Below are 22848 nucleotides of genomic sequence, written 5' to 3'. Positions count from 1 at the left end.
AGATTCTTCAAATTGTTGATTTCCACGATATAATTAAGTGTCACTGTTGTATGGTAACTATGAAAATCATCAGTGTACCTGGGAATGCTGATACTTGTTTAACTAACTTAGTCCTGACTTGTTTGGTTGAAAACTTGTTTGCCTAGCCCTGTTCTACATAACACTCAATTGCAATGAGACTGTGACACTCCTAGTTTAATTGTTTTTTGAGCTCATGTAACCCTGAGGCAGTTGGACATTAAAAAAAAAAAAAAGTGACGAGTACAACAGTTTTTGTACAGCCATTTCATAGTTTGTAAGGATCAATAAAGAAATATTTTTGTCTGGCTCATTTTACTCCTTGAAGCATCATTCAGTTTATCAAATATTAAACTATGAAATATACAGTTCAATGCACTGGCTTTTCTTAGTCTCTCAAGACTGATTTGAATGACTAGAGATTTAACGCTTACTGAAGTTAATTACATATTATTGTCTAATTAATGTAATGGTCCTTGCGTTACAAGCGCCCCATCCAGTCGGTTGGAACCACCCTGCAAGGTTTATGCATATCTGTCGAAGAATTGAACCACTCCCCACGGTATTCAGTTGTGTAATTCCTAAGGTGTTTCTTTGTCTTTATCACCAATTGATGAAAAATGTAAGGAATGAAGTCTGGATGCCGACAAGGACAAATCTCCCATCTCTTCCACTAGTATGAGCGGTGCACCAGTCTAAGGTGTGGTTTGTTTGAAGCAACAAAAATGGGGAAAGGTTTTTAATTAACTTCCTGGTTCTGTCAGAATTTTTTTTGCCAGTTTTTAACTCATTAATAGACAAATGGTTCAGATGAGTTTCGCACAAAAGACAAATGTCATGTTTCAGCACTTGCATCTTCAGCAAAAATTTGTATTACGTATTATTTTATTTATTAGCACCCTAGGCATTTATATATTCATCACAAATAACCCATATTGACAAGAAGGCAACACCCACCGAGATCTCGCTTGCTGTGATGAATCATTGCTAACTATGGGATGGTATATTCATTTGTCTCATCTCATTCCATAGATCTTCTTTCTTTTATCTAAGGTCTCCACGGCCACTACGTCTAGCACTTCCGTTCCCATAATAACCTCCCTAGCGTGTCCTCAGTTGATCCCGAGGTCTCCTCACAGTAAGACGTGTTACGAACACCTAACCTGGCATTCAAAGTATGTTGTGAAAAGCCAGTCCTCTGATGCAGACATGCACTCCACCTGTGGAGGAATGTAACGAAGTAAAAGTACTTAGTACTGTCCTTAAGTACATTTTTGTGTATCTACTGTATACTTTACTTGAGTACAAATATGAACTGGTACTTTTTACTTTTACTTCGCTACATTTTATTGTAGGTTTCTGTACTTTTTACTCCGCTACTTTTCAAATTGTCACTTGCGTTACACGTTTCTTTGGTTTTCGTTTTTTCTCATTGTGAATTGATAGTTTCGTTTTGATGCCTCCGGTGCAATCGATAAGCCCCGTACAACACAAGTCCAAGCAAGATTAGGCAGGGGAACAACATACGTATTGACCAATAAAACCCACCACACTCTTATACAGTAGGTGGCGTTATGCACCTGATAGTTACTTGCATTCCACTATTAAGGTAAGTTTTGGAGTTTTTGGGCTTGTTAAGCTTCCGTTTAAAATGCAGTCAATTTTATAACTTGTTTTTTCGATTCTGCAGTTTTAAATAAAATTGAGCAATCAATCAATTTTGAACTGAATCAGATTTCTGTATGTACACTATATACACTCACCGGCCACTTTATTAGGTACACCTGTCCAACTGCTCGTTAACACTTAATTTCTAATCAGCCAATCACATGGTGGCAACTCAGTGCTTTTAGGCATGTAGACATGGTTTAAGACAATCTCCTGCAGTTCAAACCGAGCATCAGTATGGGGAAGAAAGGTGATTTGAGTGACTTTGAACGTGGCATACTCAAATGGCCTCCACAGTCACCAGATCTCAATCCAATAGAGCATCTTTGGGATGTGGTGGAACGGGAGATTCGCACCATGGATGTACAGCCGACAAATCTGCACCAACTGTGTGATGCCATCATGTCAATATGGACCAAACTCTCTGAGGAATGCTTCCAGCACCTTGTTGAATCTATGCCACGAAGAATTGAGGCAGTTCTGAAGGCAAAAGGGGGTCCAACCCGTTACTAGCATGGTGTACCTAATAAAGTGGCCGGTGAGTATATAAATATACATACATATACACACACACATATATATATATATATATATATATATATATATATATATATATATATATATATATATATATATATATATATTAGGGCTGTCAAACGATTAAAAATTTTAATCGAGTTAATTACAGCTTAAAAATTAATTAATCGTAATTAATCATAATTAATCGCAATTCAAACCATCTCTAAAATATGCCATATTTTTATGTAAATTATTGTTGGAATAGAAAGATAAGACACACGACGGATATATACATACAACATACTGTACATCAGTACTGTATTTGTTTATTGTAACAATAAATCCACAAATGGCATTATTAACATTCTTTCTGTTAAAGTGATCCACGGATAGAAAGACTTGTAGTTCTTAAATGATAAATGTTATAGTTACAAGTTATAGTAATTTTATATTAAAACCCCTCTTCATGTTTTCGTTTCAATAACATTTGTAAAATTTTCAATCAAAAGTAGAGTTAATATAATAATAAGAAGAATAAAAATAACAATAATAAAAATAGAGTGAAAAGTTTTACGTGTATTTTGCGTAGCTATTTTGATATGGAATGCCAGTTCATTTTGCATTGTTGTTTAACTGTGTGTCAGAATAGGGCCTCATTACTATAGACTGAAGTGCTTTTATTTTTGTGAACATTATTTTTTTTTGAGAGATAGGAATATTATTTTTGTTGTGCTTTCACTAAACGATACTTATGTTTGTTGTGAAGGAGTTGCCGAAGCTTATGCCAATAAACGGCGCGGTCCAAAGAACGCCTGTGTCCACTCGCCTTTGCTGTATAACATATACAGTGGGGAGAACAAGTATTTGATACACTGCCAATATCAAATACTTGTTCTCCCCACTGTATCCGTACATATCTTACCCAAAATACAACAAGAGACACATAATTGCCACTAAAAGAAAGAAAACTTACCGAAATATGTGTGGAGCACAAATAGCAATTTGCATTGCATTGTGAATACAGCATAAACGTCTCACAACTACTAATTCTCCCACGTTTAGAAGAAATAACATGAGTATGGAACGGCGCTGCCCCCAAGCGGCCGGTGGCATTCTCTTCACTCTTAATGTCCATAAACGGCCTCATTGTAATCTGTTTGAGGCAATATGCGAGCGGGTCATTCATTGCATGCGTTAATTGCGTCAAATATTTTAACGTGATTAATTTAAAAAATTAATTAATGCCCGTTAATGCGATAATTTTGACAGCCCTAATACATATATATATATATATAGAGAGAGAGAGAGAGAGAGAGAGAGAGAGAGAGAGAGATAGATAGATAGATAGATAGATAGATAGATAGATAGATAGATAGATAGATAGATAGATAGATAGATAGATAGATAGATAGATAGATAGATAGATAGATAGATAGATAGATAGATAGATAGATAGATAGATAGATAGATAGATAGATAGATAGATAGATAGATAGATAGATAGATAGATGGATTTACGAAAGGTTGATCAATGTCACCCACGTCTACAAAGAAAATGTTCGAATAAAGTAAATATATAAAGCAACCGTTCATTTATTTCGGAGCCTGGCTTCCATTTACATGCAAACAGTGTGTTCCATCTCAGCAGCCTCCCCTTCTGGTCCAGAATTGCAACACTCACCTAACTGTTTTATATGTGATTTCCCTAAGCAAACTTTCATCTACATTCTACATGACTGTAAAATGTTGACGCATGGCACCTGAAAACAGGCTTTGTGACATTCCTTGTTTACAGAATTCATGTTCCACAGACTTTCAAAGAAAAACTGCCATCAACGGCACACCTGGAGTTTCCAAACGGAGGAGGGGGGGGGACCACACCAACTTCGTCACTGCCATGTTCATGCCAACAGGAGCATATCATCTGTTTAGGGTGTGGAAGTTCCCTTGACAGGCTGGTCAGGATTCCATATCCTTCAGTCAAAACTGTACATTTATTGATAAATTTACCAGTTATTGGAAAGTTGCAGATTATATTTAACTGCATTTTATTTACATACCTTCATTTGAAATATTTTAAGCTCATTCACTGCTATTTACAGTGATAGCCATGAAATGCATACAGTATAAACTGGGATGACTGGTATTGAGTGATCATATTTCAGTGTAATTGAAGGTGACAGGCGTCCAATCCAGTTTGACTGGGGGACAAGCAGCAATCAGGCGATTGCTGCCAGCCCTCCATTCAAAACGGATTGGATGTCTATGGCCGTCAATGGGAGTCAATTAGTTGAAATTACTATTTGTAAAATGACTGCAGTTGTTTTAAGTAAAACATTAAAAGTAATCATTATCCAGAGGAGTGCTTATTTACTTATAAGACAAGTCATTTGATGAGCAAATTTGCCGACACTCAAATGTAAATATACTAAAGCAATGAAAAACCTTGAACGAACAAAAGACATATTTATGGCGCTCACACCTACAAGATAAATTGATAGTGTTTCTTTCATCTTTCAAAGCGGTCATTGTTACCCCGCAAATTTCATTTTGTGCTGTTGTTGAGTATCAATTGTCCACAATTCTAGTCAGTATAAACAGATAAGGACTGTGGCGAGTATATACATTCTAAAATAGATTAGTTTGATTAACGATACCTGATAAGCAGTCAATAAAAAAAAAAATTGTTGGATGTTATGTGAAATGAAAGGACCTTTTGATTGAGTTGCCTTTATTCTTAATAAATTTCATTAGGGCTATCGATTATTTTAGTAACTGGTTAATCTTTCAACTAGTTAATTTGAATAATCGAGTAATCGGATTAGGAATATTTCATGCGAATAAACTTTATGAGACGTAAACGAAAAGCTTGCTAAAATTGCACTTTCAAAAGAGCATTAAATGCGAATACAAAATAAAATACCTAAATGTTTCTTCAAACTATGAAGAATTGCACTTTCATTAAAAAAAATATATATATATTCAAAATTATTTAAAATACCTGTGCTTAGCCTCAAACCGTATTAGAAAAGATATGAGGATCTGAGGATAAAAAAAAAAACTCACAGACACTCGAAGGCGAAGGACGCATTTCTGCGTCCTATATGGTATACTGGGGACGAGTTTCAATAAGCTTCGGCTTCTCCCGTCAGCCCTTTTCTTTTCGGGTTGAATTAATTGTAAACACATATAAATGTTGTATGTTTGTTTGGATTTGTCATGCCTGTAGGGAAAATAAATTAATTAATTAAAAATAAATAAATAAATAAATAAGTCTAAGTACAAGAGAACAATTGCTTGCATAGCAAAAGTCCGCTAGCTTAAATGCTATAAAATGCTTTTTTTTTTTTTTTTTTTTTACAATGCGCTTAACAAATCGCTCAAACACATATTCCCACAATAAAACAGCTAAATATACCTATAAACTTAATTACGAATGCATAAAAAACATATTAGCACAAGCAAAAACTTACCTTATCCCTTTCTTGCCAAATGTATCACATTTGATACACTTAGAATTTCATTATTTTCAGACTAATTCAGAAAATAATGAATGCAAGTCAACTCATGCATCTGCAGGTTCCCTGAGAAAAAAAAAGGATTTAGCAAGGGTTATAGATATTAGAGCACTTATTACACATATTTTTTTCTATTTTTACACATTTGAAAAAAAAGGTTTCATTAAGACCTTATTTTTCAAATTTTGTGATTCTCTTACAATTGCTTTATATTGCAGGCATTAAAGGGTTAAGTTGGTCTTAACAGGGAGCAGCTGGATTCAGCCATTTTAAGTGAGTTATGTCATATTCACTTTTGCCACTAGAGGGCAGTGTATACACCCAAATCAATAAAACTAAATGCAAACACTTTCAAAACAAACCATTACAACCACCACTCTAATTAAACGAATACTCGAAGCAGCAAAAGCTTTTTTTCTAATCGAATTACTCGAATTAATCAATTAATCGTTGCAACACTAAATTTCATTATCGTATGAACGAATGATGTTCCATTGCGAGTGCAATGTTGGACAATTATATGTATTGTATACTCGCTTCTGTCGACAAGTTTATACTAGGCCTACACCTGCGTCTGAGTTGATCAGATCAGCCTCAATAAATACTAGTAATAAGAAATTCCTTCAAGCGAATGCTACAACTGCCTAAGAGGGCAAATAGAATGTCTAAAGGTATCTGTGGCAATGCGTTAACTGAAAAGGACAATGGGAATATCAGCTGGCAGCATGATAAACTCTCTCCTAAAGCTCATATAACTTCTGGGCACTACGAGCACTGACACTGTCAGCGGTGGAACTTTCTTGCAATGGCATTGATCCAATGGCGGGGCATTGCTGTCTGTGCTCCGGTTGGGCTGCCTGATTGTTTTCTTTCTGCAACACAAACTGCTAACTGCACTTCTGTAACTAAAATTGTGCCAGTACAATCATTTGGATGAAACCAATATCTGTGAAGGGTTGCACTTTATTTAGATGCTTCTTAGGGCAGTGTTGTAAGACTGCCGTAATTATGACATGACACCCGTCACCAATATAAATAAATGCTTATGACAGATGTCATAATGTGTTATTCAGCAAATTGCCACTTTTGATGCCTAGTTGGCATTATTTCAAATAACTTTCAATTAGGGTTTAGGGTTAAGGTTATGACACTTAATGAAACCCATAATGTGCACTGATTTATGTTCATGACAGGTGTAGCAATCCCTCGGAATAATAAGACGTGAGATCGACTGACGCGTATGGTTTCTTTAATTTTTGCACTCGCAATCCTTAAGTCGCCATGAAACTTTAAAGTTTAAAGTTTAAACTAACTAAAAGTTAAACTAACAATTAATACTTCACAGTGTGTTCATAACATTTATAATACATACAAATGGCATACAGGTCATTGCTGCCAACTCTCCATTCAAAATGGATTGGATGTGTTTGGCCCTCAATGGGAGTCAATAAATTGAAATTACCATTTCTAAAATGACTGCAGTTGTTTTAAGTAAAAACATTAAAAGTAATCATCATCCAGGCCCTACAGAAGAGTGTTTATTTACTTATAAGACAAGTCATTTGATGAACAAATTTTCCAACACACAAGTGCAAGTGCAAGTGCAAGTGCAGGTCACACTTTTTTATTTCATTTTTTTTTTTTTTTTTTAATTTCACCTATACAGTGTATCGCAAAAGTGAGTACACCCCTCACATTTCTGCAAATATTTAAGTTTATCTTTTCATGGGACAACACTGACAATATGACACTTTTACACAATGAAAAGTTGTCTGTGTGCAGCTTATATAATAGGTTTCATTTATTTCCCCCTCAAAATAACTCAAAATATAGCCATATATTAATGGCTATATTTTGAGCTATTTTGAGGGGAAACCCCTGGAAACAAAAGTGAGTACACCCCTTAGAAACTACGTACATCCCTAAATGTCCAAATTGAGTACTGCTTGTCATTTTCCCTCCAAAATGTCATGTGACTCCTTACAGAAGTATTGTCAGCAATGCTGCAGAGATTGAAGAGGTGGGGGGTCAGCCTGTTAGTGCTCAGATGATACGCTGGACTCTACATCCAATTGGTGTGCATGGCTGTCACCCCAGGAGGAAGCCTCTTCTGAAGATGGTACACAAGAGAGCCTGCAAAAAGTTTGCTGAAGACATCTCAACAAAGCGTGTGGATTACTGGAACCATGTCCTATGGTCTGATGAGACGGGCGGGCTTTCTTGTGTTTAAGTGATTTTTTGATGATGTGCGGACACTAACTGATACATTCTAATCGTTTGTGTGGATTGTTATTGCTGTATCAGTAGCTAGTTAAAAATGCAAATTTGAAGTGCTGTTATTGAAGATTTAATTTCATTTTTGTTTTATTTTGCAAGTGTTGTGGTCATGAGCAACTTAATAAAGTTTGCAAACCACATGGATATCTGGCATAGTCATTGCAGAGCTTAGATCTGGGTGAGAACGGTACAATGAAGTATAATACATGTTTTTTTTATAGTTATTTTGAGATTTGGAGGGAATTTAGGGGCATTTAAAGGGTTATTTCCGATCTGCATGGAATTACCGGACTATAAACCATTGCTGTCCTCACTACATTATGGGATAGTTACACCAAAAGAATAATCCGGTGAGACTTAATTTGACAGCGGCGTCATAAGATTGTCATAAAACAGTCATAATTATGACATGACACTGTCATGGGCATTAATGAATGCTTCTGACACATGTCATTTAGTGTCATCTGGCAAGTTATCTCACTTTTGAATATATATAAAAGATCCGAGCGAGACATAAATGGAGTTAGTGACAAAATTTGCCGGATGACACCGAATGGCATCAGTCATAAGCATTCATTAATGCGCATGACAGTGTCATGTCATAATCATGAGGGTGTTATGACTGTCATATGACACCGCTGTCAAATAATGTGTTACCTATTAACCCAAATAAATCAACAAATAAGCTGCACTGGACTATAAACCGCAAGATTCAAAATGAGTGAAAAAAGTAACGGCCTATTGTCCAAAATTTACAGTAATTAGAAAATAATGACCAACTAACCAATATTTTACTACAGGCATGAAAATCTCTCACCTTTCGGCGAATTTCGCCGTTTTGAAGTCAAAAAGGATGACCTACGTGAATCGTGTAGATCCGATGAGAAAATTTTTAGGGGGGGTAGGGGGGGTCGGGTGTAGGCATGTGCCGGTTACCTTCACGATTTACCATGTTATGAAAACGTTGCGGTTGCAAAACCACTAAAATCTTCCGTCATATAGTAGTAAGTATTCGCTATTTTTCATGTATCAAAAATGCAGCCAGAAGTGGCTTGGCGCAGCAGCGCTTACCCCTTCCCCTGTTTGGTGCTGCGTGTCAGTGACGCTATTCCAGCCAACCCAAAATCAAACACTCCATACAGAAGGTGTACTTTTCTTCAATTTATTGAGCTCTCAAATCGTGTTAAATGAAATATACCAAATGAATTCATTTAAAACGTTGTACAAAAGTATCCACGTGTTCGTAGCTTCAACAGGTTAGCTTCATGAAAAAGTTCGCCAAAAACAAAACACACACTTTCCTTTCCAATTCAATATACAAAGTAACTAAAAACTCACAAAGACGAACGTTAGCCTAGTCTTAGCTAGGAGAGCAACTTTGTTGAGGTTAATCACAGCCGCTGAGTGAGAAAGAAGTTTGAATGCGGGGGGGTTGCGTCAAAGATCACTAATTGCGACAGATGATCATGCCCTAAGCACAAATTCACGTTCGCTGGAAGAGGAGAGGTCTCACTCCCAATGTTTTTTTAAGATGAATGCATTTGCCAGCATATTGAATTTGGTGAGTAATGGTTTCAATTGTTTTCATATTTTGCGGTATAACAAAGTTACTGCCGTTCGTTGCAGCTTGCGTTGAACACTGCCATAGCTAGCTAAATCTCCGGTGGAAAAAATAGCTCCCGTTAAGTTAGCTTTAAGCTTGTGTATTTAACGATAATATAAAAGTAGTGTTATCAGTAATGCGTTACTGAGTAATGCGTACATGTAATCTGATTACTTTCTTTCAGTAAAGAGCAATCTAATGCGTTCGTTTTTCTAAATCAGTAATCTGATTAAAGTTACTTTCCTTGATGCCTGTGCGTTACTATTTTGTTATTGCCTCATAATGTATGTAGAATAAAGAATATTGTCTTCATTAGGGTGACATCACATCACATGTCACATTTTCTAATCGGAGATGGAAAAAAAACGGGTCACGTGTATTACCATGCTGCGTGAGCCGTGAGCGCTGGGAGTTTGCGGCCAAAACAACATAGCCTTGCTACCTCGCCAGGATGCAATGAAAGAGGCAGGAGATATAGTACAAACAGCTGCATTTGCTCACTGGAAACACAGCCATTACTTCACATTTTTGTCCAGTAAAGATGACAAAAATATCTCCGTGCTTTGCAAACTTTGCGCTGGCTCATAAAGACTTTTGACTGCTAAAAGCATCCAATTCAAGCACCATTTGGAATTACAGCACAACAGGTAACGAGACAGCCAGTACTTTTTGATACTGCTCGTGCTCAATCCTCGTTTAAAGCTCAGTTGTTGTTGAAGGTTTTGAAAGCTTAGGTTTAAGAAATTCTAAATATCCATCTTGCCTCCTCAGCTGTAGTTTTGGCTAAGCAAAGCAAACGACCGTCTCTAAGGTGCTATAGTCACATGATATGTTTAAAAAACAATTTGGACCCATTGTGAAATACTTTGAAGGATACTTGTTCATTTCGGTCATTTTTGTTGTTTGTTTTATTGCTTTAAAACTTTTATAGACAACATTTTAATGGCTATATTTAATGGTCTTTATTTTAAAGGGGAAGTTCAGAATTTTTGACATTAGGCTTAATCTTTGAGTTAGCTAGGGTTTAATTAGTCGTTGGAGTTGATTTGAACAAATTCTGAGCAGTTTGCCAGTTTTTTGTTAGTTTCAGGGCTCCGCAGTGGCTAAGCAAGCGCGAGTCAATGAAATCAACTGCTTCAACTAATTAAACCGCCGCTAACTCGAATATAAAGCCTTATGTAAAAAATTCAAATTGTCAAATTTGCCTCATGTAGACGTTTCGCCGGTGTAGGACATTTTGGCAGAACCCTGGAACATATTTCCTCCACACCCTTCTCACCTTTTTAACCCCTGACCCATTTTCATGCCTGATTTTACTACTACAACCCCTAGCAAAAAGTATGGAATCACCAGTCTTGGACGAACACTCACTCAGACATTTTATAATGTAGAACAAACTCAGATAAAAAGCTTGAAAAAAATAATGAATTAGTTCAAACGTGCAACTCTTTAGCAGTCAGAAACATAAACGAAATGAATAAAAAACATTGTGTTGGTCAGTAAATAATAATTATATAGAGCAAGTGCAGAGAAATATAGATGGAATATATATGGAATCACTCCATTCTGAGGAAAAAAATATGGAATCATGAGAAACAAACAAACAAATAACTCACTGGAACAGCACCAAACAAAAGTTCCAGCATCATCACCTTGTCCAATGCAGATTCTTGACTCTTGACAAGGTGCTGATGCTGGAACATTTGTTTGGTGCTGTTTCAGTGAGATTTACAAAGATGACTGCCTGAAGAAGACATCAAAATTCCCCTCAGTCCTTGATGATATGGGGCTGCATGTCAGGCAAAGGCACTGGGGAGATGACTGTGGTTACATTTTCAATAAATGCACAAGTTTACATTGAAAATTTTTGACAGCTTTCTCATCCCTTCAATTTTAAAATATGTTTGTCATTTTCCAAGATGACAATGCATCATGCCACAGAGCTAAAACTGCTTAAGCATTCCTTGGAGAAAGACTTATCCAGTCTATGTCATGGCCTGAAAATAGCCCAGATCTCAACCCTATTAATAACCTGTGGTGGTAATTGGGAAAAAAATGGTCCACAGCAAGGCTCCGACCTGCAAGGATGATCTGGCAACTGCAATCAAAGAGAGCTGGCACCAAATTGATGAAGAATACTCATCAAGTCCATGCCTCAGAGACTGCAAACCGTCATAAAAGCCAGAGGTGGTGCAAATAAATACTAGAGAAGTGTTTTGATTGTTATTTCTTTGTTTGTTTCTCATGATTTCATTTTTTCCCCTCAGAATGGAATGATTCCATATATATTTCCCTGCACTTGCTCTATAAAATTAACATTTACTGACCACCACAATGCTTTTTTTTTTTTTTTTCATTTCTGTTAGTGTTTCTGAATGCTAAAGAGTTTCGCTTTTTTTTTTTCGCTTTAACTAATTAATTTTTTTTTTCAAGCTTTTTATCTGAGTTTGTTCTACATGATAAAATGCCTGAGTGAGTGCTCGTCCGAGACTGGTGATTCCATACCTTTTGCTAGGGGTTGTATGTTCCACCATTGAGGTCAACTTTTGTGATTTGACCTGTTGTCCAGGCAAAGACCTATTGTGCTTTGTGCTCTCTTTGAGCATTTACCACATTGTTCCTACAAAACATGGGAGCAGTGGGTCTAAACATGGGAGCAGTGGGTCTAGTTTTAGATGACTACATTTTTTTGCTTTAGGAGTGTAGGAAAAATCAGTTAACATATGCTAAATGTTATCATTTGCATGTTATGGAATATCTATCAGTTTTGCATATTAGATTTATTTGTCGCACAACCAAAAACATTTGAGTTGTCATGTGTAGTGGATTTGATTTTTTTTTTATGGGTACAATTATTGTTGATCTGTCCATGTAGGTAGGTGTGGTCTTTTTTTTAAAGCGTAAACAGCTATGATAGGGGATGCAAAACTGAGGAGTTGCTATGTTGAAAGAGAGGGTGTCCAACAATTTTGTTTCCTGAAGTTTAAATGGCCATTTAGTGACTTTAGTCAACAAATTTACAGCTGCACTTCTACTTATAAATGAAAACAAAGAACATGCATTATTTTATCAGAAAAATGTAATCATGTTTTCACTTCCAGTACGAAAATTGTTCCCCCCCAAAATAGTATGTCATTCAATTAAAAAAAAAAAAACACACACACATCCAAAGTTCAATTGACTGTTAGATGTCATGACATTGGGTTTCCATGAACATTGTGTTGCAGCTTTTTTGAAAGCAGCAAAGTAATCCTGGATCAGAGTGGACAAAGGGCCCCAGAGTGCTGCTCGTGATATAAGCTCTGTTTGACCCCCATTGCTCTCCCCTCGCCTATTTTTTGTGTGTTTGTAAGAGCAGAGGTTCCCTGCTGCAGTTGACCATCGAGACTACAGAAGGACACATCACAGGTTCGAAAAACAGGCTGATCACACTCTATCTGCTGCATCTCAGGACCTAGCTGGTGATGACCTAACACGCAGCGTGAAGAAAGTATCGACCAGTTCTCTGGAGAGGAATGTGCTAAGCTGGGAGGAAAGGTTCTTTGGATTCTTGTGCCCAACATGAACTTCTTTTGACTTAAATTATTGTCCTTTTATGCTTGGGAGCCCATATTACTTCACGTGAGTATCACTGGGTAAACATTTACTTAGTTCACGCCTCTGAAAACGTGCCCTAAAACAAGAGTGAGTGTTAGCCGTACCTGAGGGTGTATAATTATCACTTCTGCTTGGAACAGAGTAAGTTTGATGCTGTGTTTCTTCTGTGATGTAAAATAATAGCAAAACCAACCATTGTTGTCCCCCTGTGTAATTGTCAGTCATTTCTAGTCGCATAAGTTCACCATGGACTTGGTGCAGAACTCTAGTCAGATCATGTGGGGACTGAACACTCGGTTGAAGGGCTTTCTGGAGCAGGTGAATAGACTGCAGGAGACCAACCAACAATTGGAAGCCCAGATAGCAGAGAGGGGCATGAGAAACACCTTGCGTTGTCAAGACTGGTCCAAGCAGGAGGAAGCTGTGAAAGAACTTCGTGCTCAGGTAAGACTTATTAATAATTAATCAAAAGTGCATGACTATGTAGGATTCTGCTTGAGGCTGTTTGCTAGCTAAAACGAGTTGTGATCATAAAAAGAGATTTTGCATAGAAAATTACCATACACCAGCTCAAGAATATTCTATTTGATAGCGACACTGCGTGAGTGTGTAAAATGAACAGCTGCAATACAGTACATGAACTTGCCATTTGTAGAGTTAATGATTACAACACGTTCCATGAACAGTTAAAAAGACCAGGGCCTCAATTATATCCAGTTTTTCCTGTGTTACACATTCTACTTAGGAGGTCTAAGCATATATAATACAGTATATAACTTACTGTATGGCATAGAGCCTTTGGAATGATCAGAATGTTGTGCAAATATATGCTATTTTTCATCTAGAGTGATGATTGTAATTTGTAGTACCTAGTTTGCAACAAGTGCATTTTACTACTGCATTACACACATATGCATTTTGAATCCATAATATGAAAACTAAAGCAAGCATCGGTGTAGATGATTATGAAATGATGAGTCTTATTATATACTGTACAGTATACTTGGCTCTGAGCCAGAAAGGCAGTCCAAAAAGAAGTTACACATGGAAACGATTATGGAAATATTCCCTTTAACGCTATAGTTATTATAGTTGTAGAGTTTCATTGATGTCTTTGCGTGGTTATACAGTAAATATCATACATTTAATGAAAAGTTAATTTTTAATGTATTTTCCTAAAATAAATATGTAAAATTTACTCATTGTCGGAACCGATTTTCCACACGAGAGCCGTAGGGTTTCTGGAGCCTATCCCAGTTAACAACAGGGAAGAGGAAGATACAAGACAGGGCACTTTATAATCCAATGTGCCTAACGTATGCATTCTGGTTGTGCCTAACTCAATGGCTGCCATTGACAACAATGGACGTCCAATGCTTTTGGATGAACGAAGTCAAAATGGATTGAATGTCTAGCACCGTCAATTGCAGCCAATGAGTTATATTATGAGATGTCACTGAAGGATTCGATGTAAAATGCATTGCAAGCACAGCAAATGTAACTGCGGCTCTTCTCTCTTGCCTTTCAAGTAAATGTATCAGATTATTTTGCTTTTGGTGTTATTTGTATCACATTAACTAATCATCTGTTAAGACATTAAGTAATTGTGATCCAGCCATCTCACAAGGGCTTAACAGGCTCTGAATTTGTAGTACTGAATAAATGAAAACACTCACATAATGAGTTCACTGTGTTCTCTAATCCGGTAAACGGTTTGCATATTCCTTGTTATTCTGTATTTGGCTTTCCTTCAACATGGGTGTGTCATGTCCTGGATATGTTCTGTAGTCATACTAAAACAAATGTTGGAGAGTACTACGTTGCCCGTTTTTTTTGAGGGGGGGGGTGTAGTCTTGTCAAGTTCTTTGGGGTATTGAGCTGATTTAGGGCTACTGTATATGAATGAACTTGCTTTAATTTTTTAACCTGTCCTGTTCAGCTTCTTAGACATGGACAATAGGAATTTGACTGTCCTTGTAGTCTGAACAGTTTTAATATATCACATGGGAGTTTGATATACTCCCATTGAGGTTGTTCATTATGTGTTAATTATTAGCAATGGGAAGGTGTTATAGGGGGACAGAAAGAAGGAAGCAGACAGAACAGGGGAAGAACAAACAACGGCAAGAAATATATTTTTACATGCCTATGCTACCTGTGATCATAGTGGTGCTATCGTTAGCTAATTAATATTTACCCGTGGACACCATGTGTGGGGCCTAATAACCAAGGAGAAAGAGGAATGTAGGCAAGTCAAAGGGGACGTGATTAGGTTGGGTGCAGCGTACACATATCAGCAAAGTGAGGTGTGGAATCCAGTATTATCTGAATCACATGTAATGTGGATATGTTGACATCCTATTCTATGCTCGTTGATTGCTAATCCTGGCACCAACAACATCTGTACCTGAGTGTGTCTAATTCCGCCCAGTATTGCGTGAACCTACTCAGATGCGTGATAGTCTTGCAGAAAAGATTAAGTGCTGTGCGGGGGCCGCCCCAGGGCTAGCGGGCCCCCCCCCCCCTCTTGCAGCCCCGGCAAAGGGGCCACCGTCATCTACCCAGGACCCACACTGCTCCCCCGGACCATCATTGCTATCGCCATCATTAACTGGCCCTTGGGGAAGAGATGGGGACGTGCCACCGCCCCTAAGATGCCCGCCCAACCGCCACCCGCCCACCTGGACCCACAGACTCTGCCGCAACCCCCCCAAATCGACGCAACAAACCGCAAGACCCCCACTGCCCACTAGGCCCAGGGCAGGACCCAGAGGGAGGGACACTCCGCCGACCCTCAGCCACCTAACCAGCGATCCATGCCAGGGCACAAGGAGGATGCCCAGGTGAAAAAGAGAGAGAGGAAAGCAGGAGAGGCTGCCGCAGAGCGACGTGGCACCAGCCTTGACCCCCCACCCCCGCAAAGGACAGCCAAGAGAAAGAGGGGTCCCCACCCCCGGAATTTCACCATATGGAAAAGTATGGGATCGACGTACCACCCTATTGCTGTGGCTGCCAGGCCTTATTTATTTTAAATATACAGAAAAAACAAACAAACGAAAAAACATCCTTCTCACCCCTCGTGGGGTGGTATCTGAGTCATCCTCAAGCTCAGGTCCCCTACCAGAGACCTGGGAGTTTGAGGGTTCCGCGCAATATCTTATCTGTTTGTAGGACTGCACTCTTTTGGACTGAGGCTTCGGTGCGCTGGGTTCTGCTGGAGTCATTCTCCCAGTTCTGGGTTACTGCTCCGACAGCTCCAACTACCATAGAACCAAACTAGCTTTTTGCTCAGAATGCACCTTGGGTCTTATCTGCTCTGGTAGAGCTTGATCTTTACAACCCTTGTACTTGGGGCCTGCTCTGTCTGTCAATCTAGTGTACGCCAGCCACTAGTGGGATTTCTTGATGTCTGACATTTGTTCAAATTGTCGGTGGTACATTCCATGTAGGGGCTTGTCCTGCCAGGTTGTCTGCTCCTCTTCTTCTGCACTTTGCTGCCTGACCTCATATGTCTCCTGAATAGTCTTACCAATTTTGAAGATGATCCAACTAACCCCCTCGGCGAAAAGGCCTCAAATGTGCACCCTGTAAATCGATAAAAACTTCATATTTGATCCAAAATAACCGATTTCCTGTTGGGTTTGGAATATGGGTGTAAATGCTTTTTTGGAGCAGTTTTGGACAAGGTATAGACTCCCCAAATTTCATTGCTCTACGTTGACAGACCCTAATGTTATAGGCCAATTTTAAAATTTCAAGGGGGCGCCACTGAGCCATTTTGTTACATTTTTTTTCAACGTTGCAAAATTTTCAAAATTTACAATTTTCCGCACGTATGTGCAAATTTTGGTGACTTTTTGTGCATGTTCAGGCCTCCAAATTGGCCGTTTTCATTTGCCCTGAAAAAAAAAAAAAATCCTTTGCAAAACAATAGGGCCTTCGCACGCCTAGTGCTCGGGCCCTAATGATGCAGTTGTTGTTTTCATTCCACCAATGAGATCAGAAATAGCAGCTTCATTAAAAAAGGAAAGGAAATCACAAATACTGGGATGCCACTAAAATAAATGAACAGATAAATAATGTGCATATAAGTTATACTTTTCATTAGAGCACAAAGTGGGCAATAACTGTTACTGCATACGTTTTCAAAGAAGAGTCAGCTATTGGACTTGGCAACTGGATTTGGTCCAAGTGCAAGTGAAATGTCATAGCAAAAAGCTATGGACAACTTTTTTTCCAGTACAGGTATGTGTAGGAAAAAAATCCAGTGTTTTTTTTTTTTTTATATTGTGGTATTTTTGAAAACTGAAGTAGGACAGACGATGTTTTAGAGGACAGAACGAAAGAACAAACATGGAGAATACAAATAAAGAAATATGAATGTTTATACTATAAATCTAGATGTTCAAAATATAGTTTTCCTGAAATACTTTGATCATCCTTCAACAAAGATAGAGGAATGAAAATTTTGTTGTATGAAGGCAGATTCAATGTGTATCCTGTTGTATGCTAATTGTTTTAAAATATTTATGTTTGATGTAAATGCCTGTGACAGCGGGGAAAGCGTTTGGCTTTTTTTGTTTTTTTGGGGTTGCTTTGTTTTTTGTGGGGGGAGGGAAAAGTGTCTTATATGGATCTCTCTGTAATTCTGTCAAATCAGAATGAATACATTAAAAACAACAACAAAAAATACTGACATGAAATTGAAATTCAGAGGTTTTACAGAAGGTTATACTAACTTAAATACTTAATATTTTATTTACTTTTTCTAACTCTTTGCGTAACTACAACTCAGACTTTTTGATTAACTTGAACTATTTGTGTATATTGAGTAAGCTTAAAGTTCACATACAGTGGTACCTCGACATACGAATACCTCAACATACGATCCTTTCAACATCCGACGTAAAATTTGACTCATCATTTTCTCGACATATGACAACTCGCTAGAAATACGACGATGTACTACAGCGTCACAGTTTTATTGTCATTTCATCATTCCCGCAAGAAGGCAGCACAGCAGATTTTCTCGTGAGAGAAAACAACATATGTCCCAAGAAGCCTAGTGCATGTGGTGAAAAAAGGAATAAGGTGACTTTACCATTGAAATTACAATGGAATTGATGGAATATATCTATAATCTCGACGGACCTCCTCCGACTTCTGTTCGCCAGTCTTCCTAAGTTAAGGTGACGGTTATTATTACTGTAACATCGGCAAGGAAGTCGACAGCTTGGTCAGGATTTTAGTCATTTATTTAAGAACTTCAGCAAGACAACTGTCCGCCGTAGCCGCTCCAACAACAATTGAACATGAACAGTGGAAGTAAAACTCTTCCGCACCTCTCTCACTTTCTCATCAGTCACTGTGCATTCAGGAACAGCATGCAAAACACAACCGCCACATTACAACCAGATTTGTTAGATTATTATTATTGTATTATCATTGTTATTATTCAAATTTGTATACATAATTTATTTGTTTTCATGTGTGTAATTGCTATCATTGTACCTGCAGTATGTATGAAGGATTTGGAATAGGTTTTTGGACTGTGGAATGAATTAATCGAATTATAATGTATTCTTATGGGGAAAATCCCGCTCGACATCAGACTGTTTCGACTTACAACCCAGGTCCTGGATGTAAATTAAATTTGTGTGTAGAGTCACCACTGTATTATACACTTTTTTGTTGTTGTTGTTTTTTTTTAAACCCAAGGAAAGATGGTTTTAGTCGTCTAAAGTTGCTTTGTGCATTCGAGAGATAGCCCTTTAGTCTGTCACCCACCCTCCAGGTGTTCGGTCTTTGATTGACATTTACGACAGCCAGCTAGAGCTTGTTTTTGCATGACTTGGATGGATGGATGGATGGATGGATGGATGGATGGATGGATGGATGGATGGATGGATGGATGGATGGATGGATGGATGGATGGATGGATGGATGGATGGATGGATGGATGGATGGATGGATGGATGGATGGAGCACTGCTTTGGAGTTATTGCATTTTATCTATTTATTTATTTATTTATTTATTTATTTTGCCAGGTTGCCAAACTCCTATTGGAGAACGCTGAGTTGGCATTGCAGTCTGAAAGCATGAAGTCCAGAGCTGCTGCTATCCAGACCAGGTCAGCTCTTAAGTTCCAAACCTCTTCAAGCCTCGCAGTATACTTATGGTATAATAGGGAAAAGCATGAGTCTTTGATTATAGCAAGTGCAACAAATGACAAATGCACATCCACAGGACTAGATATTTACTGTACACACCAACTTGTACACAAAACACTTCTACACAATAGTTTAAAATGTAACATCAAGACAAGGAAGCTCCTTACAATGCACGGAGGGTTTCACCCTAAGTCCAGCGTCCTGAGGCTCTACACAAAGCGGAAAGAGGGAGGCCAAGGACTAGTGAGCATCAGAGCCACTATCCTGGAGGAAACTACATCCCTCCAAGAGTACATCATTAAAATGGCCCCCAGTGATGACCTGCTCGGTGAATGCCTCAGGCAACAGAAGCTCAGTAAGGAGGACAAGCCCCTGCATGATGTGTACCACCGACAAATTGAAGAGTTAGCTGACATGGGGAAAACATACCAGTGGCTGGAAAAGGCCGGACTGAAGGACAGCACGGAGGCACTGATCATGGCAGCACAAGAACAGGCCCTAAACACAAGATTCATAGAGGCCGGGGTCTATCGCCCCAGACAGGACCCCAGGTGCAGGCTAGGCAAAGAGGCCCCTGAGACAGTCCAGCACATCACAGCAGGGTGTAAGATGCTGGCAGGCAAGGCATACATGGAACAGCATAACCAGGTAGCATGCATACTGTACAGGAACATCTGTGCCGAGTACGGACTGGAGACCCCGGAGTCAAGGTGGGTGACACCTTCAAAGGTGGTCGAGAACAACTGAGCCAAGATCCTGTGGGACTTCCAGATCCAGACAGACAAACTGGTGACGGCCAACCAGCCTGACATAGCGGTGGTGGATAAACATCAAAAGACAGCAGTAGTGATAGAGGTAGCAATCCCGAGCGATAACAACATCAGGAAAAAAGAACACGAAAAGCTGGAGAAATATCAAGTGTTAAGGTAAGAGTTGGAGAAAAAGTGGGGAGTGAAGGCAACAGTGGTGCCAGCAGTGATCGGGACACTGGGGGCAGTAACCCCAAGCTGGGTGCATGGCTCCAACAGATACCAGGAACAACGACTGACTTCTCCGTTCAGAAGAGCGCAATCCTAGGGACAGTGAAGATCCTGCGCAGAACCCTCAAGCTCCCAGGCCTCTGTTAGAGGACCCGAGCTTCAGAGGAGAGACCATACCGCCTGTGTGGGCGAGACGATTAAAAAAAAAAAAATATATATATATATATATATATATATATATATATATAGAGAGAGAGAGAGAGAGAGAGAGAGAGAGAGAGAGAGAGAGAGAGAGAGAGAGAGAGAGAGAGAGAGAGAGAGAGAGAGAGAGAGAGAGAGAGAGAGAGAGAGATATACATGGATATACCGTAATTTCCGGACAACAAGCCGCTACTTTTTTCCCTCATTTTGGGTCCTGCAGCGTGTGCAATGATGCGGCCAATTTGCGCATTTTTCTGACGGCCACCAGGGGCGCTCGAGCATGGAATGTGGGAGTGAGACACGTAGAATATATGTGTCGAGGAAGACGCTAGTTTGCACTATTACCGGTGGTTTAACTTTGTGCGTTGTGCATGAATAGAGGTGGCGGACCCTCGTCTTTGTGCATGAGTAGAATTGGCAGACCCGCATCATGGAAAATGCTAGAAGAAATTAAATTGGCCATCCGAGTTGTATGGAAGCTTAGATGACTAGCGGCAAGAGATCGTTTGCCAAGATTTGCCGCATGCGAAGAGCAGCTGTTGCACAGGCAACTTTTGGTATACGCCGGGGGAGCCTGGCAGCGTGAAGCGGTGTACTGTGAAAGAAGTCCGCCATCACCAACAGGTTTCGAGGGGCCAGTCTGCTGCGTGAAGAGGAGGATGGCACGGGCTCAGGAGTGAATTTGCCTCATTATTGGAGACATTGAAGGCGACAACGAAGGAGAGACTGAGTAGGTGCGTGGCGAAGTGTATCTGAGCGTCTTCATACCCGACACTGAGGGTGAAGACTTCCATGGTTTGAGTGCACAGGAAGAAGAGGAAAATGAAGATCGCTAACAAAGACTTTTATGTTTTTAATAACCAGCCCACTTAGTGCTGTTACCGCCGTCTTGATGCTATGTAACTTCCGTGCCGCCGCCATATAACTGCCGTGTTTGCTAGCGCTGTTTGGATCGAAAAGTTAAGGTGTGTTATTAAAATTTTGAAAACTGTATTTCTTTGTCAATATCTCATGTTACTAAGTGGCCACACGCGGCTTATAGGCAGGAGAGGCTTATGTATGTACAAAATGGTTTTTCCTTTAAAAATGTACTGGGTGAGGCTTGTAATCAGGGGCGCCCAAGAGTCCAGAAATTACGGTATACACATATATATATATACAGTATATATTTATATATATATGTGTGTGTGCGTGTGTATTGTTATACAAGTTATTTGTGTTTTATTAATTTTTTGTGTCTTTTATTTCCATTTCCGATTTCACTTTTTTTTTTTTATCGCCTTGCATGTGATTTTTATGTATAATTTTATTTCCTGTTTCAATTGTGTTTGTTTTTTCCTTTCTTTTTGATTTAATGTGATATTTATGAATCATTTTATCTGTTTTTGGATTTTTATGTGATGTAAAGCACTTTGAATTGCCTTGTGTTGAATTGTGCTATACAAATACATTTGCCTTGCCGTGCCTTTCCTAAAGCTAGACTATTTCATGTAATTTGTTAGTAAGTGGCAAGGGTAATGTAATGCAAACTCATTATGCATGTTAAATGAATTGTCAATAACTCTTGTAAATGCAAGTACTGTGCCTGGCTCTGTTTCAAGTATAACGTTTTGAAGCTAGAGGCATTCTAGTCTACTTTACTTAAAATAATAAATTAAATAAACTTGTCCTATTGAAATGGACTGTTTCGACATTTTGAATGGCAACCATGGCATCTGACATAAAGGATTATATTGTTTTTAGTATGTGTAACATTATAACAGTATTTAAAACCTATTGTTGATTTTTTATTTCCTTAGCTAACCATTTATTCTCATTCATTCCCCATGTGTTTTTACAGCATTATAATGTGATTAATATTTTCTCCATAAATGTTTCAGGTGTGAAACAGAACAGCGAAACACCATGCGTCTTGAGGAACAGGTGGCTGTGTTGAGGGAGTCAAAGATAAAGAATGAGCAAAGCCGCATGATTCTGCTGGCAGACATTAACCACTCCATGACAGAGCTTCATGATATAAACCAAGAGTATGAGGTCAATGCATTTCTGCACATTAATAATATATTTTGTATACACCTGGTTGTATTTAGAATACAGAATTCATTCAAGTCATTAAGTGTGTTTTAAATACACTTCTTAGGCACATTTTCAACTTGAATAGCCAAAAACTATACAGGATGTAAAAATGCATCTGATATACAGTGGTATCTCTACTTACTAATGTCTCCTCATATAGAATTTTCAGGTTACTACAAGCCTCAACGGAAAACATTGCCTACTGTTATGAAATAAATTT

At 38.7% G+C, this 22848-nt stretch overlaps 1 protein-coding gene across 3 annotated transcripts in view; it reads left to right on the top strand.

The window, feature by feature from the left end:
* Positions 1–13024: 13024 nt before the first annotated feature.
* The window catches only part of krt222 (keratin 222), a 54447-nt gene continuing 44623 nt past the window's right edge, over positions 13025–22848 (top strand). For 2 of the 3 annotated variants that reach the window (XM_057844631.1, XM_057844629.1), the window contains exons 1-4: positions 13025–13341; positions 13422–13644; positions 19249–19331; positions 22433–22586. In XM_057844631.1, coding sequence (XP_057700614.1) covers positions 13447–13644; positions 19249–19331; positions 22433–22586 — 435 coding nt within the window. In that variant the 5' untranslated portion in view covers positions 13025–13341; positions 13422–13446. The remainder of the gene's footprint in view (positions 13342–13421; positions 13645–19248; positions 19332–22432; positions 22587–22848) is intronic. The other variant, XM_057844630.1, reaches the window with a different exon arrangement.

This window comes from Corythoichthys intestinalis, chromosome 8 (genome assembly GCF_030265065.1).
Source record: "Corythoichthys intestinalis isolate RoL2023-P3 chromosome 8, ASM3026506v1, whole genome shotgun sequence".
In the NCBI taxonomy this organism is placed as follows: Eukaryota; Metazoa; Chordata; class Actinopteri; order Syngnathiformes; family Syngnathidae; genus Corythoichthys; species Corythoichthys intestinalis.
Note: the sequence above shows the minus strand (reverse complement) of the source record. Positions and strands in the feature narration are given on the sequence as shown.